The sequence below is a fragment of the Salvelinus namaycush genome, chromosome 30, assembly GCF_016432855.1.
Source record: "Salvelinus namaycush isolate Seneca chromosome 30, SaNama_1.0, whole genome shotgun sequence".
Classification (NCBI taxonomy): domain Eukaryota; kingdom Metazoa; phylum Chordata; class Actinopteri; order Salmoniformes; family Salmonidae; genus Salvelinus; species Salvelinus namaycush.
Window position 1 is genome coordinate 15289250 of NC_052336.1, and position 17389 is coordinate 15306638.

Below are 17389 nucleotides of genomic sequence, written 5' to 3' on the forward strand. Positions count from 1 at the left end.
CACATCTTGTGAATCCAGCCATCATTTCTGATTTTTAAAATGTTTTACAGGGAAGACACTATGTATTTCTATTAGCTAACCACGATAGCAAAAGACAACTTTTTTTTCTCCACCATTTTTTTCCTGCATAGGTAGCTATCACAATTTCGACCAAATAAAGATATAAATAGTCACTAACCAAGAAACAACTTCATCAGATGACAGTCTGATAACATATTTATTGTATAGCATATGTTTTGTTAGAAAAATGTGCATATTTCAGGTATAAATCATAGTTTTACATTGCAGCCACCATCACAACTCTCACCAAAGCAACTAGAATAACTACAGAGACCAACGTGAATTACCTAAATACTCATCATAAAACATTTATGAAAAATACACAGCGTACAGCAAATGAAAGACAAAGATCTTGTGAATCCAGCCAATATTTCAGATTTTTAAGTGTTTTACAGCGAAAACACAATATAGCATTATATTGGCTTACTACAATAGCCAACCACACAACAGCATTGATTCAAGCCAACAATAGCGATAACGAATAAACCAGCAAAATATATTAATTTTTTCACTAACCTTCTCAAACTTCTTCAGATGACAGTCCTATAACATCATATTACACAATACATATAGAGTTTGTTCGAAAATGTGCATATTTAGCGGCACAAATCGTGGTTATACAATGAGAATAGTAGCCAAGCTGCCAACAAAATGTCGGGAGAAATCTTGGGAGAGGCACCTAATCTAATCATTAACTAATCATAAACTTGACTAAAAAATACAGGTTGGACAGCAAATGAAAGATACATTAGTTCTTAATGCAACCGCTGTGTTAGATTTTTAAAATTAACGTTACTACGACATACAGCGTGCGTTAAAGCGAGACCGCACCGAAATTAATGGCGGAATAGGAGTTTTACATTTTTCAACAGAAGAACGAATTAACATCATAAATAGTTCTTACTTTTTGATGAGCTTTCATCAGAATCTTGGGCAAGTTGTCCTTTGTCCAAAAGAATCGTTGCTCGGTTGTAGATTGTCGCCTTCAACTTTGGAATTAGCAGTAAACATTAGCCATGTGGCGAAGATGTGCCCAACTCACTATAACGCAGCACTAAGAAAATTCCGAAAATCGCAATATACTGATATAAAATGATAACTCGGTTTAAAATAACTACATTATGACGTTCTTAACACCTATATCGAATAAAATCAGAGCCGGATATATCTAAGGCCTATAACGAGAGCTTTCCAGAACGCCATCCTGAGGTCTGTCTTGCGTCATGGCGAATGTTGAAAAGAGTGCACCCCACGTTCCAAGACCCTTTATATGGCCTCAGATCTGCCTAGCAACTCCATTCCAATTCTCACTATTTGATGACATCTAGGGGAAGGCGTATGCAGTGCATGTCGACCAATAGAAGACATGCAAATTAATAAACTGACCCTAGAACAGCCTGCCTGATTTCAGATTTCTCACTTCCTCACAGGAAGTTTGCTCCAACTTGAGTTCTGTTTTACTCACAGATATAATTCAAACGGTTTTAGAAACTAGAGTGTTTTCTATCCAATAGTAATAATAATATGCATATTGTACGAGCAAGAATTGAGTACGAGGCAGTTTAATTTGGGAACGAAATTTTTACAAAGTGAAAACAGCACCCCCTATTGAGAAAAGGTTAAACTGGGACAGCAAATTCCTGGTAGGCATCCTGTCGTTTGGCTTTCACCTACCTTAGTGTCAGTGCAGAGACGAGGAGACATGGAGGAGGAGCCTCTTGTATTATGATGCCCCCGTAGACTGAACTGGGAGAGTGGTTCAGCCTCCCTAAACCACTTCTCCTATCCATGTCCCACTATTTCATCTGATATCCCCTGCTGTAGGACACAGACCATCACCCATGTTATCTCTGTTTTCATATTGCTGCTGTCAGTACAGTAGCTCCCCACCCCCAGTCCCCCATTCTTCGTAATGTGTTGACCTTGTGAAGGGGCCACCCACTGTGGAAGCATCTGCTCCAGTGTGATTCTGTACAACTGCCAACCAGCAAGGGCCTTTCAACACTGATTCATGTAAACACGTCCGATTTCTCCCCCCCATTTAAAAAAAAAAAAAAAAAAACACAAATCTGTACACCAATTATTGGTTGGATGGCAGCGCATAAAGGTGCGTGTTGTGTCGGTAGTAACTTTGGTGTTATTGACGCTCTTGTGGTTTGAGCTGTTGTCAGAGAGGGGGCTTCTGTGGTTCCTGGTTGACCTTCATGCCTGCCTCTGTCCTTGCAGCGGTCTCTTGTCTCCCTGCTGCAGCTTCTCGTCCACTTCCCCCTCTGCCTGTGTCCCTTTCAGCCACTCCACTGTACGGGGAGACAGCGGCCCGTAGAGGGGGTGTGACGCAGGGTTGTCGTTGTGTGCAATCTGCCTCTGTCCACACTTTCTGCCGCACGCCGGCTGGAACTTCTAGAGAAGAATTGCTCAAATCACATTTTATTGGTCGCTTACACAGTTTCTATCTCCAACAGCGCAGTAATACCTGGCAAAAATAATAAATAAAACACAACGCACACATAATCCAGAAAAATCCGTCCCTGCTTACTGTTATTACCAGGGCTTTGTGTGGGGAGGCAGAGCACAGCGAGGAGGGAGACTGAGGATAAAGACTGGGTGTCGTAGTGTGTGTGTATATCCTCCTTTCTATGTTGATGTGTTTTTTGTTTGTTTGTGTGTCTGTCTGCGTTTAATGTGATTTTGTGTGTCTGTGTGGCCCCCTATCTGACCTCATCTAGCAGTTGTAATTAGTCTCAGCGCAGGCCGTCGTTAGGCTCGGTCTCTAATGAGGAGCTCCTGAAACGTATGTTAGAACTGCTGTTCCCTTTATCTCTCTCTGCTGTCATCCCGCTCTGCTTGCTGAAACTAGATTTCTCTTTCATTCAGGGGAAACGGTGACCCTCATGTTCCCTCCTGCTCATCGTTATTTCTTATACCCTGTACTAATGGTCTTCCTCTGGTATATTGAGTGCTGTTTTAGCACGGCTACTTCAGTAATGGCCCTCCTCTGGTTGAAATCCCTGTTACTAGTGGAGTAGTGGCGTTCCCATCCGCATATTAGCATGGTGAGCGAGTCTACTTAAAGATGGAATCCGCAGTAGAGGAAACGGTGCCACTGTCTGCCCCACGGCTTTTGTTATTGTTTTTGTTTTGTTGACGAAGTGGATGTGAGGAGTGTCGCCCAATGTGGTCAAAAAATTGCAGTACACATTGCTGCTTCTCACTAGTACACTGTCTAATGAAGGAAAAAAATAACAGTTTGCAATAACTTGTTTGTTGTAGTTTCGCGAAAGAATGTGGTAGTTTCACAATTAAAGATTCCAGCTTTAATGGAGTGTCCAAGCTGAATGTAATCACGTCTCTCTGTTTAATGCCATGACTGATGCCTCTCTGTATCTGTCTGTGTGTGTGTGTTCCTCAGGTGACGTGGGCAGAACAGCAGGTGGTGAAGAGTAGGAAGAAGAGGGACATCTACACGGAGCCCTCAGACCCCAAGTTTACCCAGCAGTGGTACCTGGTGAGTAGACCAAGTCTGGCTGACGTTTAACAATCTATCACTTTATTATCTCTCAATAGGAAAAATATGAGGAAGAATGTGTCTCAAATGTGTAGGGAGAGAAATCAATACCCACTCTGTGCTTCATTGCTGTCATAAATAAGCCACAAATGCTTCCTCAGTGTATGGACTGAAATTTCAGAAACATCCTCTTCAGACTACTGCCCATCACTGAAAAAACGGTGTTGTCAGGAGACAGACAGTTCAAACCTCTTCTCAGTTGATCAGTAATTCCTCCCTGTGCTCGGCTGTGTGCAATGTTATGTCTGGATGCACAGGGCTCTATAGAGCCTGTATCTTTATTAAAAGGGAAATGACATAAGAGCCCATTCAGTGGCACAGCAGTGCTCTGTTTGATCGGTCCGCCCATTCTCCAATAACTCTGGATAGTTTCCTGTTGGCTGAGTAAAAAAATAAAGTTTACTCTATTCAATAGACTGTATTAATACATGGCGGCCCTTTGTTTGAAGGAGTGGATGCGATTAAGCGTCTTGGTTGATGCAGAATGGACTGCTTAATGACCATGGTCTTTTAGGAGTCCATTATCAGAACGGCATACACATTTGGGTTTCCAGTCTTAAATTGAATTCATCTATTTATTGTATTCCCCAGACAATGGCACAGTCCCCGAACGAGGCAGTGAATACAAATAATGGACTGAAATTAAACCAGTCTCAGTTATTGACTGTATGTATCATCTTAAATGCAAAGTGACGCACTTTGACTTTGAGAAGGTTACACAGTCTGATCCAGTGGTCCATGAAAGAAACGGTGAGATAAACAAGTTGTGATTTCTCTTCACTTTGCTCCACCTTTAATTAGTCTCAAAGAAGGTTCAAGGCAATATAATAGAGTTGATTGTAATTCTCAACAAACAATCATTCCTCGCTTATTCTCCAACACGCTCACGCTGGAGCTGAAGCAAATCCAATTTCGCCCCATGTCCCCGAGCTGTTGTTGGGGGGGCTGACTTCACCAGTGTGACTAGCTACATTTAATTCCCCTCCGGAGTTCACAGCTCTGTCGCACACAGCTCGCTAGCTAACTCTCCAGGCACACTGATTTGACTAAAGCAGTTTACTATCACGCTACAGAGGGAGGCAGGAAACCCGGGGCCCTGCGATGGAGAGGTACAGCTGGTGCTACTTGCGGTTAGTGGGTTTAGTAAGGCTACTGTGGAGTGAGGTACGAGGAGTAGAGAGTATGCAAAGAGATGGTTGTGAGGGTGTAAGGAGTGTAGAAAGGGTATTTAGTTTTAGTGGGAGCATGTAGCTGTAGCAAAGGTATAATGTGCATATAACAAGGGTGCAGTCAGGCAAAGCAGTTTTCTAGATGGGGTGCTGCTGTATGAGCATCTGAGAGCCTAGTCTGAGAGCCTAGTCTGAGAGCCTAGTCTGAGAGCCTAGTCTGCGAGCCTAGTCTGCGAGCCTAGTCTGCGAGCCTAGTCTGCGAGCCTAGTCTGCGAGCCTAGTCTGCGAGCCTAGTCTGCGAGCCTAGTCTGCGAGCCTAGTCTGCGCCCAGGTGATTCTTGGTTGCAGATAGTATCTGTCGTCAGTTTACACTGTGTCTCTATGATAAGGACATGGATATTCTCATGGATATTCTCTGCTTATTCTTATGTATGAGCGCAGCTCATATCACTGGTCTGTCCCTCATGGATAAAAATCTCAAGGCTAAGTGTGAGATTTCGACGGCAGGAAAGTTTGTTCATGTGCCAATATTTAATGCAGTAAGAATTGTCAATTTAGGCATAGAAAAAATACAGAAATACCAATGTCCAAGACCATTACAAGAACCTGGAGAATTTTCAGGGTAATTTCCAGATTTGAGCAGGATTTTCTGAGTGAGATGAATCCACACAGACCAAAGCTTTGGCCATGGATATCTGACACTGAAGGCCTTGGATGAGAGGAAAATAGTAGGACGCTTTTCAGACAAATTACATTAAATTGCAGCAGCATTCTAGAGAAATGGCTTTGAACTGCAAGGCATTAAACATGGTATTTGAACAAAGGTCAATTATGATGTGGAGAGAATACCAAAAGCCCTGTGTAGAAGTCTCTATACCATTACCCTGCTAGATGGTTGTCCACTAACAGAGACTCTCGGGGTGGCTCTGAGAGATGTATGCTGGGTCTGGTGTGGGACTGATGCTACATGCTGAGTGATGAGTCTGCCTGTCTGCCTGTCTTTGTCTGCCTAGCACCACAGGATGTTGTAAGCCTGTCTGGTGCCACAGGATGCCGTCTGCCTCCCGTGGGGATTTAGTCATTTTCTGTTATGATTGATGTCTAATGCAGTCTGACACATTTCTCATGGAACACACCACCCAAACACTCATCTATATATTTCTGTTTGGAGACGATCGCGGTATATTTTTTCATTTCATAAAAACAATTATAAACTGGGTGGTTTGAGCCCTGAATGCTGATTGGCTAACAGCCGTGGTATATCAGACCGTCTATCAAAACATGTATTTTTACTGCTCTAATTACGTTGGTAACAAGTTTATAATAGCAATAAGGTACCTCAGGGGTTTGTGGTATATTGCTTAATTTGATGATGCAGAGATATGTTTGATCATTTTCGTCATCTAACATATGTGTCTTGTAATGGCTCTTTAGACTCCATTGACTGTTCTTGGTGTTTTCTACTCCACAGTACAATGCTAATCATCGTGACCTGAATGCTAAAGGTGCATGGGAGCTGGGCTACACTGGAAAGGGAGTGGTGGTGTCCATCCTGGACGATGGTATAGAGAAGAACCACCCAGACCTTATATCAAACTATGTGAGTATCACCATCATATTACTCCTAGCTTCAAGGCTGGGGCTGCTGCATCTCAATAGTTTAAGGTGGCTTCCTTTCCATGATCCATGTTGATGAGGAGAGGAGGCCATTTTGGACTATTGGTATTCACCCCTAGACTTTTACTCTTACCCCTCTTATCATAGATGAGTGATTCTGATTGTCTCTGTCTGTCTATAGGACCCAGACGCCAGCTATGATGTGAACGACGGAGATCCAGACCCTCAGCCACGATACACACAACTCAACGACAACCGGTAAGACCCTGATTTTAAAAAGACACTGTTTCAGTGGCAGCAGAATTTTGATCTCACCGTGCCTAACTTGATTCTTTATACAAATCTACCATTGACGTCAATGCATGATTAACATGGAAATACGCGTCACGTCGTGTGCCCATGCCACATTATGATTCAGTTCTGAGAGAAGAGACGTGTAGGATGGTTCTTATATTAGGCAATACTTAACGCATCACACGGGAAACGTCACGCCTCTACATGAATAGGCTGATTCATTGTGGTGTCCTCATAAAAATACTGTCATTTCTCATGCAATCAGATGGGTGTGTGGTTCTATTGGAGAGAGACAGAGGAAGGGATCTGGAATAGCTGGTGGGGTAATGGAGTGAGTTATGGGGACCGTCACTCTGGCTTGGGTCCAGGTCTGTCAGCTGTTAGAGCAGAGTTTCTCTGAGTGAAAAGAGAAAGAGACATGCACTCAATGAATGTGTTGAATGTGACAGTTGAGTTATTTTAATAAGCCGGGAGACAGATTGAAGTAGTAGACTCTTAGAGGGTCGGAGAACATCTCAATGGGTTTTGGGTCTCCCCCCAATCGAGAGCAAACGCATGTGCTTTAGCGTCTTAAATCACCCAGCTGCTACCAGGGCATTTCTGTGGCCTAGTTAAGTGGAGTAAATCTCCTGGGATTAAGTGAATTTGTGAAGAAAGCAGCTTTACTGCAGTGGCCTGAGCAGATAGCATTAAGACTTGTTTACTACCACCCTTGATGTCTTCCCTGCTGCCCTGAATTGATCGAATTAATTTCATCAGCGTTAACGAATACAACAAATCTCTGGGCTCTGGAAAGGCCTGCTCCTCTCGTTCTGCTCCCCTGCATGCTTCCCCTTTCTGACTTAAATTTGTGATTTTCCGTAATCTGCTGTTTTTGGGCTGCTAGCCAAATACCCTTTTTTTTAATCTTGAGGCTAACCATGCTTGGTGATGACAGGCAAAGAAGGTTATAGTTAGACGCTAATGGAAATCAAAGGTCTCCAGCTGAGACTGCATGGGTCTGGAGCAGGCACTGTCCACATGGAGGCCAGACTGGTGTAAGGAGAGATGGAGATGGCCTCAAGTAAAACGACAGTGCATACATTACTTCCTACACTAGTGTGTATAGCCATAGGTCTTGAGCCTCCTGCTGTCAAGGCGAGAAAGTGAAACGGCGGAGTAAGAGCTAACGCCAATGGAGCTCTGCTACTTACCACACACACGCGTACACACACACACAGAGCCATCCATTATGATTCCTCCAGCATACACACAGAGCCATACATTATGATTCCTCCAGCATACACACAGAGCCATACATTATGATTCCTCCAGCATACACACAGAGCCATACATTATTATTCCCCCAGCATACACACAGAGCCATACATTATGATTCCTCCAGCATACACACAGAGCCATACATTATTATTCCCCCAGCATACACACAGAGCCATACATTATGATTCCTCCAGCATACACACAGAGCCATACATTATTATTCCCCCAGCATACACACAGCCAACAGACAGTTGATTCCCCTATCCCCCACACACAGTGCAGTAAATGCCTTTGGACTGAGAATCCTCCTGGCTTGTACTCTCCCCCCTGCCTAGCTCACCCCAGCCCTTATCTCCGGCCGCCCAGCTTTGCCTCGCTTCCCCGTGGCAGGACTGAGGTGTGTGTAACTGCGTGGGGTTGGTGTAGGCGTGTGTGTAAACACCCTGTGGGCAGGCTGGAGCTCTGTAAGGCTGTGTAAGGGTCTGTTCCCTGCAGAAAGCCCAGCTCTGTTCACCTCCATAAAGCTCCCTTTCTTCCCCTGCGTGAGGAACGCTCCTCTGCAGCAATGTGGCCATTCAGCCCTGTGTTTGTCCAAGTCAACATGTGATCTGGCCCTGTGGCTCTGCAGCCATACTGTCTTAGACCAGGATGCTCAGTCTCTCTAGGGGCCTCTGCTGCGAGCTAAAATTGGAATTGAGGGGGTTTTCTTTTTATGTATTGAATGTTTCCCAAAATGCCCATCCTCCGCTGGGAGTGGCAGGCTTTAAAGCTAGGTCTAGCGCAGGATAATCTCCATAAGATTTGAACTGAGGTTCTCTTGTAATTGATTTTGCCCACGGAGGCTTTTCTGTTATTTGAGGTATTTTGGTAAAGCAGTGGGAAGTAGACTTGAGATTTTTTTTAAATGTCCTGGAGGAAGTTGATTTTATCACGCGGTGCTGTAACTGCTGTACTATGGCTGATATCATGTTATTCATATTTTAATTAAAAAGAGCCAGGGAGTTTGAATCGTGCATTACATTTAGTTGGCTTGCTGCAAGATACCATCAAGGACAAGAAACTTAGATTAACTGTACTGTAGTTGTACCCACACACACAGTAATGTAGCTGTATATTGGGTGAACATTGGGGATATTGCTGGTAGCAGTAAGTGTTGGTGATCATCATCTGACCACCTTTTCTCAGGCCTCCAGGGTACCAGCACTCTGTCTGTTAGTGCAAGACAGAAAGACCTCTTGCTTTGAAACAGCAGACGTGTGTTTGTGTGTAGTCTTTGCTTTCAGTTTCCGCTGTATCACTATCACATGTCAGGTTGTGTGCACACAGCTTGAAATGTCTAGTACATACACATGTTTGTGTCTGTGCCAAGGCTGCAGGGGCCAAGGAAAATAGTTCAATTGATGTTATAAGTTTGCATTCTGACTTATCAAATATTGCTATCAGTTGGAGGAGGAGAACGCTTGTTCTTCATTACAGCCCATCATTTCTTTGGAACGTTAAATCCCTCTTCCTAATGTGACCGGTAGTCAGTGTTGGGAGGAAGGCTCTATTTATCAGGAGCACTCCACAGAACAACCCAGGTTGATTCATTTTACATTGTCTCAGATTAGTTACACAAGATGTTTGCTTTGTATTCCCCCTCTGCCTCTGTTCCATAAACACTGAGAGACCTTTTGTCCTGTAGGTCAACTCATTAGTCAGCTGATTAAGTAGGAGCGGGGCCAGAGCAGTTGTCCAGATTTACCGCAGGCTAATGATCAGCTGGGGCCACTGGCCCAGTCTCAGAGAGCACAAATTATTTTCTTCTCAGTAATTAATTTAGGTTAGGAAACACAGCGAGTGGAAGGAGCGCCTTGTCAAGCTATCAATAGCCCAATATGGCATCTGAGAGTGAAGAGCTCTCACACAAAGACAGGCTACTCAAATGGAAACCTATTCCCTATGTAGTGCACTGCTTTTGGCATCATTAAAAAGTAGTGCACTATGGGTAATAGGGTGTCATTTTGGATTTTGAACCAGGACTTCCGTGGACTGGACGGTATTTTACAGCTTCCAATTGTACCTGCCTTGGGAAGTTTCATCATGTTACGCAACGATAATAGGTCTAACGTTATGTATGACCTGAAAGGACATAATGGCTGTTAGCACTGTGTTTCTGCTCTGTAGGAAACCTCTAAAGTTCCACCTGTAGTTTTTCCCACATAAAAATATTTGTCTCGTTAATCTCTTTTCTTATAACAGTTGGCTTCGTTTGAAATATTGTCTTTATGGAAGTTCCACCTGTGGTTTCCCCATCGTATAAACATTTATTATGCTAATGTTAAGACCTTTCAGGAGGCAGCTGGTTGCCATGGGGATGTGAGCACCAAATTGGCTGCGTCATCCCAAAAGTTCATCAAACTGTAGCCTTTTGGTTTCAGCACTCCAGTTCCACACCAGTATGGGAGCGATGTTCTATCGAAACTGATAACTATGAAATATGAGTTCCAGCTAAGGAGAAAGCCAAGTCAGCATTCTCACAGCACAATGATAATGTTGTTTTAGCTTACCATGGAAATCAGCTTTCCTGTTTTATTTTAATATGCCCTTTGATTAAGTTAGTCCAAACTTCTGGGAGGTTTGTCTCGTTCCTCTCCTAGTTTATCATTCCAACACCGTCTACAGTATCCTATCCTCAGTTTACCTTTATGTATTACTTTCTGGCCAGCTCAGTTGAAAACTGGCTTTGTCAGTGGTGTTAAGACTGGCGATGGAGATGGCCGTATCTCTGCTCCAGTAGTTCTGGTCAGGCTGACTTGCCAGCTCCTCAGGGACCAGCCTCATTTCCTGCTCAACTGCATCCCATATGAAGGATGGAGTTGCCCCTTCACACTGAGCGTAAGTTCTTTTTTTCGTTTTCCCCCTGCGGGTGAGGTTTTGGGCATGGTAAGCTCATCCTAGATCCATACCTAATGGGAAATTCTGCCAGGAGGAACGGCCAGCTAGCGGTCTGACGGAGATGGATTATTTGACCTACTGCAGTTGTCAATTGAAGCAAGGACAAAGACAATTGACCCAACGTCATTACATAAAAGTAAAATTAGCACTTGGTCTAATTCAATGTCAGTTTTGAGTTCTAGCCTAGGATTAGGGGAGCTGATCCAAGATTTGTGCCCATCTTCCAGACTACAGTAGAGCAATTACTCAGAGTTAGTCTAATGTTTCAACGTGACTTTGGTGAGGTATTACCCTATGGGTGTATCGGAGTGCCTGGACACTGCCTGCCTGCTTTTAGTTGAGTCAGTGTTTAAGAATCTTCGAGTAGAAGGTGTTTCCTCCACACAGTGATGTGATGCAAGCAGGGCTGTCTGTTCTTTGAATGAATGCTAATCTAATGGTTGGCTTTGGGCTGGCAGCCAGCTGTAGCTGTGTGTAAGTCTGAGTCTTCTCTCCAGACATGTGTGTATGTGATCAGATAATGCCTGTTGTGTTCAACTCATTGACATGACTTTTTGTTGCTCTTATCCCTCTAGATAAATATCACTATTGTGTAGAGACTACAGAGCATTGTTACACAATTAGTCAAAGATTCAGAGGATATTATAAAGGCTGTGAATAGAGTTTTGGCTCCCGCAACTCTTGAAAACCTAAGGATCCGGATCCCGTTCTGCGCATGTGTTGTTTTACGCGCACAGTTTTCTATGTTGCTGCTGCTGACACTCCACCGCCCTTCACATTTCTCTCTCTTACTCATCCTCTTCTGAACCATGGTGATAGCCTCTGCCTCATAGTTCTGAACAGCTGAAATAACAACCCTGCAGCGATTTGAATGAACATTCAAGGCCATTAGGAAGGCTACAACCTTCTGTCTGTTGTAACGGATATTACAGTTCCACAAGCAGGACGCAGTCCCTACACATTGCATTGGAGCAAAAACAAGTAGCATTTTGTGTGATGATGTTGGCTAATCTTTGTAGTTGCTGCCATATTGTAGCCACAAGCCAGAGTTGCTGAAAAAGAACACTACTACTTTGACTGCCTGTCTGCCTCCTGCTTAGCCGATGTTGGCAATGATGACGAAACGGGAACATTAAAATCGCTAATTCGACTGCGTGTCTGTGTCTTGCTTGTGTTTGATATGCTGCCTAAATGGCTGCATGTAACTCCCCACTTGAGTTTTGCATTCGGGCAAAAAGCAATCTACAAGTTTGTACGAACATGTTGATCATTTATTTTGTGTACAAAGCATATAGCTGCATGTAGCCTAACTCCCCTACTGAAAACAGAGTATGAAATCACTCTTATGCTTAATAACCTACTGAGGCATGGAATGCAGTAGTTGGAACATGTCCTTTGTGTACCACATGAAGTTTGTAGGATAACGCCAGACAAAGGCGTTCATCGCTGATCAAGGAGATGGAAGCGGCAGTAGAGCACTGAGCAGCAGCGACCTTATAAAGAAATCCAGCACATAAGCAGAGATCTTTAGCCACAGAAAATCCGGAACCGTAGCCACTATTTTTAACCTCAAATATGAGACCATCTCGTGTGTGTGTGTGTGTGTGTGTGTGTGTGACAGACAGACAGAGATTATAAAAATTGTTATTCAACATGCCTGTAACAGATGGTCCAGGGATTGGATCAGAGCTGATCTCATTACGAACAGTAACCGTTGAATAAAACTGAAGGGATAACTATAATCTGTTACTGATGATGCACCTCCTCTCTACATACTGTAGTTTATCATACCAGCACGGTGCGATTCAGAGTCTTTATGTTGAACGTGAGTGTCAGTGTATTCTTTCATGAAATATAAGATGGAGGCCGACCCACTCACATGAATCAGTGTCTGATCCCAGGCAAGTACATTTAGTTCATCTATATTATATATCATTGATGGTTGTTTTATGGAAGGCGTTTTAACTGCACACTTTACAGCAGTAATATAAAGTAGAGTTAAACTTTCTGTTCTCTGGTCTGTGACTGATGGTAAGTGAGTCTGCCAGTGTGTCAGGGGGATATTAAGGCTCTGTGATGTTAATTTATCTCACTGTGACTTGATGAAAGATGCCCTCCTCCCCTGTGTGAGTGAGAGACGTCACTTTGTTCTGCCAGAGTGGAGCGCAGTGTGTTTTGATAGGCCAATTCATCTGAGCCCCCTCATATAGCCTACACCAGAGCTTTGCTCAGTAACAACCTCTGTAACCACACCACAAGGTTGGGTTCAATCCCATGTCAATGCCAGGCTGAGGCAATGCAGGAAATCGAATCAATTGAAATTCAATTTGGCGGCAGGTAGGCTAGTGGTTATAAGCATTGGGCTAGTAACCGATAGGTCACTGGTTTGAATCCCGAGCTGGCTAGGTGAAACATCTGTCAGCGTCTGCTAAATGACTAAAATGTCAAATTTAAACCGATCATTGTCATAGAAAATCTTGGGAATGTGCTGTTTGTTTGTGTGCTTCCATTGCATCAGGAAATTAGTTGGAAGTGACCTTGACTCTGGCCAGCTGGTTGAACCCCCAGTGGTTATTTGGCTGGAAGCCTGGAACATAATATTAAGTCAAGACAATCATCCAAAACACACAATCAAATTTGAAGTTTTGTATTGGCCTAGTCAAAGTGCAGACCTAATCCCAATATGACAGGACTTGAAACAAGCAGATCATGCTTGAAAACCCATAGATGTCGCTGAGTTAAAGTAGTTCTGCATGCAAGAGTGTGCCTAAATTCCTCTGCAGCGATGTGAGAGACTGATCAACAACTACAGGAAGCATTTGGTTGCAGCGGTGGCACAACCAGTTAGAGTGTAAGGGGGCAATTACATCGGAGCATGGACTCTACAAGGTATCGAAAGCTTTCCACAGCAATGCTGGCCCATGTTGACACTGCTTCCCACAATTGTGTCAAGTTGGCTGGATGTCCTTTGGGTGGTGGACCATTCTTGATATTCACAGGAAACTGTTGTGTAAAAAACCCAGCAGTTTTGCAGTTCTTGACACAAACCGGTATGCCTGGCACCTACTGCCATAACCCATTCCAAGGCACTTAAATCTTTTGTCTTGCCCATTCACCCTCTGAATGGCACACATACACAATCCATGTCTCAATTGTCTCATGGCTTAAACATCTTTCTTTAACTCTCAGGGATAGGCGTCCCGCTAGCGGAACAACTTTCGGTGAAACAGGAGGGCGCGCAATTCTAATACATTTTAAACATTTAGGAACATAAGTGTCTTTATATCGGTTAAAAGCTTAAATTCTTGTTAATCTAACTGTCCGATTTACAATAGGCTTTACAGCGAAAGCATGCCATGCGATTGTTTGAGGACGGCGCCCCACATCAAAATATTTTTCCACCAGCACAGGTTTCATAAATTCACACAGCGATTAAATATTCACCTACTTTAAAAAAAATCTTCCTCTGATTTGTCATCCAACGGGTCCCAGCTACAACATGTAGTTTCGTTTTGTTAGATCAAATCCTTCTTTATATCCCAAAAAGTCTGTTTAGTTGGCGCCATCGATTTGAGTAATCCACTCGTTCAACATGCAGAGAAAGGAATCCAAAAAGCTACTGCTAAACTTTGTTAAAACGAGTCAAAATACGTTTCTCATATTTCAAATGGAAAGAAGTATGTTCAATAGGAAAACGATATTAGCAGGTGCGTGTCCTCTTTGTCGCGCACATAGACTGATTTCCAAGTCTGTATCCCAGTACTAAAACTCATAATTCTTCCCCGTTTGGGAAGAAACAAGCCTGAAACCTTGAACAAAGACTACTGACATCCAGTGGAAACCATAGGAATTGCGTACTGGGAGCTAGATTACTTTTATCCCTATACGTTCGATTGGAAGAGCATGCGCTCTCAAAAAATTAATTCTGGTTGGTTTTTCTTTGTATTCTCTCCTACCATATCTATTGTGTTACAGTCTTCCTACATTATTTTAACATTTCTACAAACTTCAGAGTTTTCTTTCCAATGGTACCAATTATATGCATATCCTGGCTTCAGGGCCTGAGCAACAGGCAGTTTACTTTAGGCACGTCAGTCAGGCGGAAATTGAGAATAATAGACCTTAGCCTGAATTAACCTGTCTCCACTTCATCTACACTGGTTGAAGTGGATTTAACACAATTCATTAATAAGGCATCATAGCTTTCAGCTGAATTCACCTGGTCAGTCTGTCAGTGTACATTCCTCATTAAAGAAGACTTCACAAACCATTTCTTCAGCAGTTCCAGCACCTCCAAAAGCCCACTCACCCTAGTCCAGACTGGATGACCGTGGCATGTTTGCTTTGTTCCGTCTCCATTGGAGCAGCAACCCACAGTCTGTAAAGGCCCACTCACTCGCAGGATGTGATTGACTGGGCTGCTGACCCAACCAGTTATGTCCTCCACATTCTCTGAATGAGGAGGCCAGATAAGCACATTGTGTGGCTCTGAGATGGACTGCTGCTCTGCTGCGTTGCTGGCCAGTCGACTTGCCACCATTGTGTGATTCCTGACCCTAAGATGTCTTGCAACATGAGAGACACCAAATGGTCTCTCCTGGATCATTTTCAACCTTTTTAGACATGTTCATACGCCTTTAGTTGTGCAAATGGATCAAAATGCCCTTGTCTCGTGGAAAGAACATTTTGCATCAAAAGGATCGCACGTCTTGGTTTCTGGAAGATGTTCAGATTGGTATATTTTCCGCGTCCTTTAATTTTACACTAGCAACATCACATGCCAGAAGAACGTGTCAGATCGATCTAGGTGGATATGTATTTGTCAGAGGCAGATGTGACTGGGCTCAAGACAGACTGGTGTTATAAGCTTGGGCTTGCCCTACATCCTTTCAGACATCTGAGCTGTGCCTTATCTGCTGCATCGCTGGCCTGCTTTCCTACCGCTACAAAGGGATGGATCACTTACAAACACTGCCTGGACAGATTAACATACCTGCCCTGGTATGAAAGTGGAGATTAAGTTCATTGCCAATCTTCCATTGTCAGTTCACACTGATAGCGGTGTACTAGCTGCCAGACTACATGTGTGTATGTGTTTTCACTTACCTTTGTCGTGTGTGTGAGAGAGTCGTTCTTTAGATGTGTTCTTTGAATTTTCTTTGAATTACTTCTACACCTTCTACCCTTCACCATTCAAGCATGTTGTTAAAAGGGCCTCTGGTCCTGCAGTTAAGCCAGGTTCCATGACACTTGTTAGTGGGACATTGAGCACTCGGGTAACTCTGACATTAATCTTTGACTCGCAGCTCATAGCCGCGTCTAAAGAGATCTCCGATGGATTGGTTGATCCACTGCCACAGTGCAGCGCTCTCTGATCCTCTTGTTTAACGGGGTCTGGTCTTCGCCCTGTGGGTTTAATGAAGGGAATACATTAGCCTAGCCTAACGCCCATCAGTCAGGCCTGGATAAATGAGGTTAAAGTGTTGCGGAGATTGTTTGAGTACAGCTGACCCCCCAGAATTAAATGGCAGTTACAAGACGTCCCACTATAAGACAGGTACTGGAGGCATTAAGTCCCTTTCATATTCTTTAATTGCTCATCGAGGGCCATGGCTAACAGCTTTCATATGCTGCTGCTTTCATAGAGCTCTGGTGGCTCAGTCTCAGTGTTCCATAGAGCCACATGCTGAGACCACATGCAAGTTATCAATGGAGGGTGTCAGTCTCTCTCAGCCCACTGGGGTATTTCCCGTGGGCTATGATAGAACACCATAGTACTGGTTTATTTACTCACCCTGAATGAGAGCCTGCTGGCTGGGCTGCTTTCCTTGGCAGTGGAGCTGCTCTCTGCTGATCTGGTGTATCCTACCCCTGGCATTATCCGCTCCCACTGATTGTCCTGGGGAGCTGATGGTTTGGAGGACGTTTAGTATCCGTGTCCATCCGGTGGAGCAGAGTGAGCGGAGGAATGAACCTGACTGGAATGTGGTGGTCCACATTCTCCACCGATCCCCTACAGTGCTGAGAGATCAAACCGGAGAGGCACAGACCCAATGAAAAGTCCTTTTGTGGAAATGGCAAATCTAATTTGTTTCCCCCACCGTAAGATGGTAGCATGTCAGTTCATTTTGCCTTTCCTTGCTGCCGGCAGGCCCCGCGGCCCCAGACTCAAGGTCAGGACTGCTGGAAGGGAACAGTCTAGTGTTTCATGACCCTCGCTCACTGACTGACTGTTTTTCTCTGGGCTACAGCTGAGTCGGAACAGCTGAGAGGCAGCCAGAGCCAAGGACTTGTCTACATGAGTTTGTTTTTTGTCGATGGCCATCTTAGACCACAGTATCACAGGGAGTGCATTCCTACACAACCTCCTGAATCTGTTAATTTACTCTCTCCAAGAGCTCCATTCATAGATAATGCACACTGCCTGGAGACAATTATGTAGTTTGTAGCTAATGTACACTGTGTTTATATGGGTAAATCACATCAA

At 43.9% G+C, this 17389-nt stretch overlaps 1 protein-coding gene across 3 annotated transcripts in view; it reads left to right on the plus strand.

The window, feature by feature from the left end:
- The window catches only part of LOC120024852 (furin-1-like), a 100560-nt gene that overhangs the window by 62933 nt on the left and 20238 nt on the right, over window positions 1-17389 (plus strand). For all 3 annotated transcript variants that reach the window (XM_038969175.1, XM_038969174.1, XM_038969176.1), the window contains 3 exons: window positions 3470-3565; window positions 6266-6394; window positions 6593-6669. In XM_038969175.1, the coding sequence (XP_038825103.1) occupies window positions 3470-3565; window positions 6266-6394; window positions 6593-6669 (302 nt within the window). The remainder of the gene's footprint in view (window positions 1-3469; window positions 3566-6265; window positions 6395-6592; window positions 6670-17389) is intronic.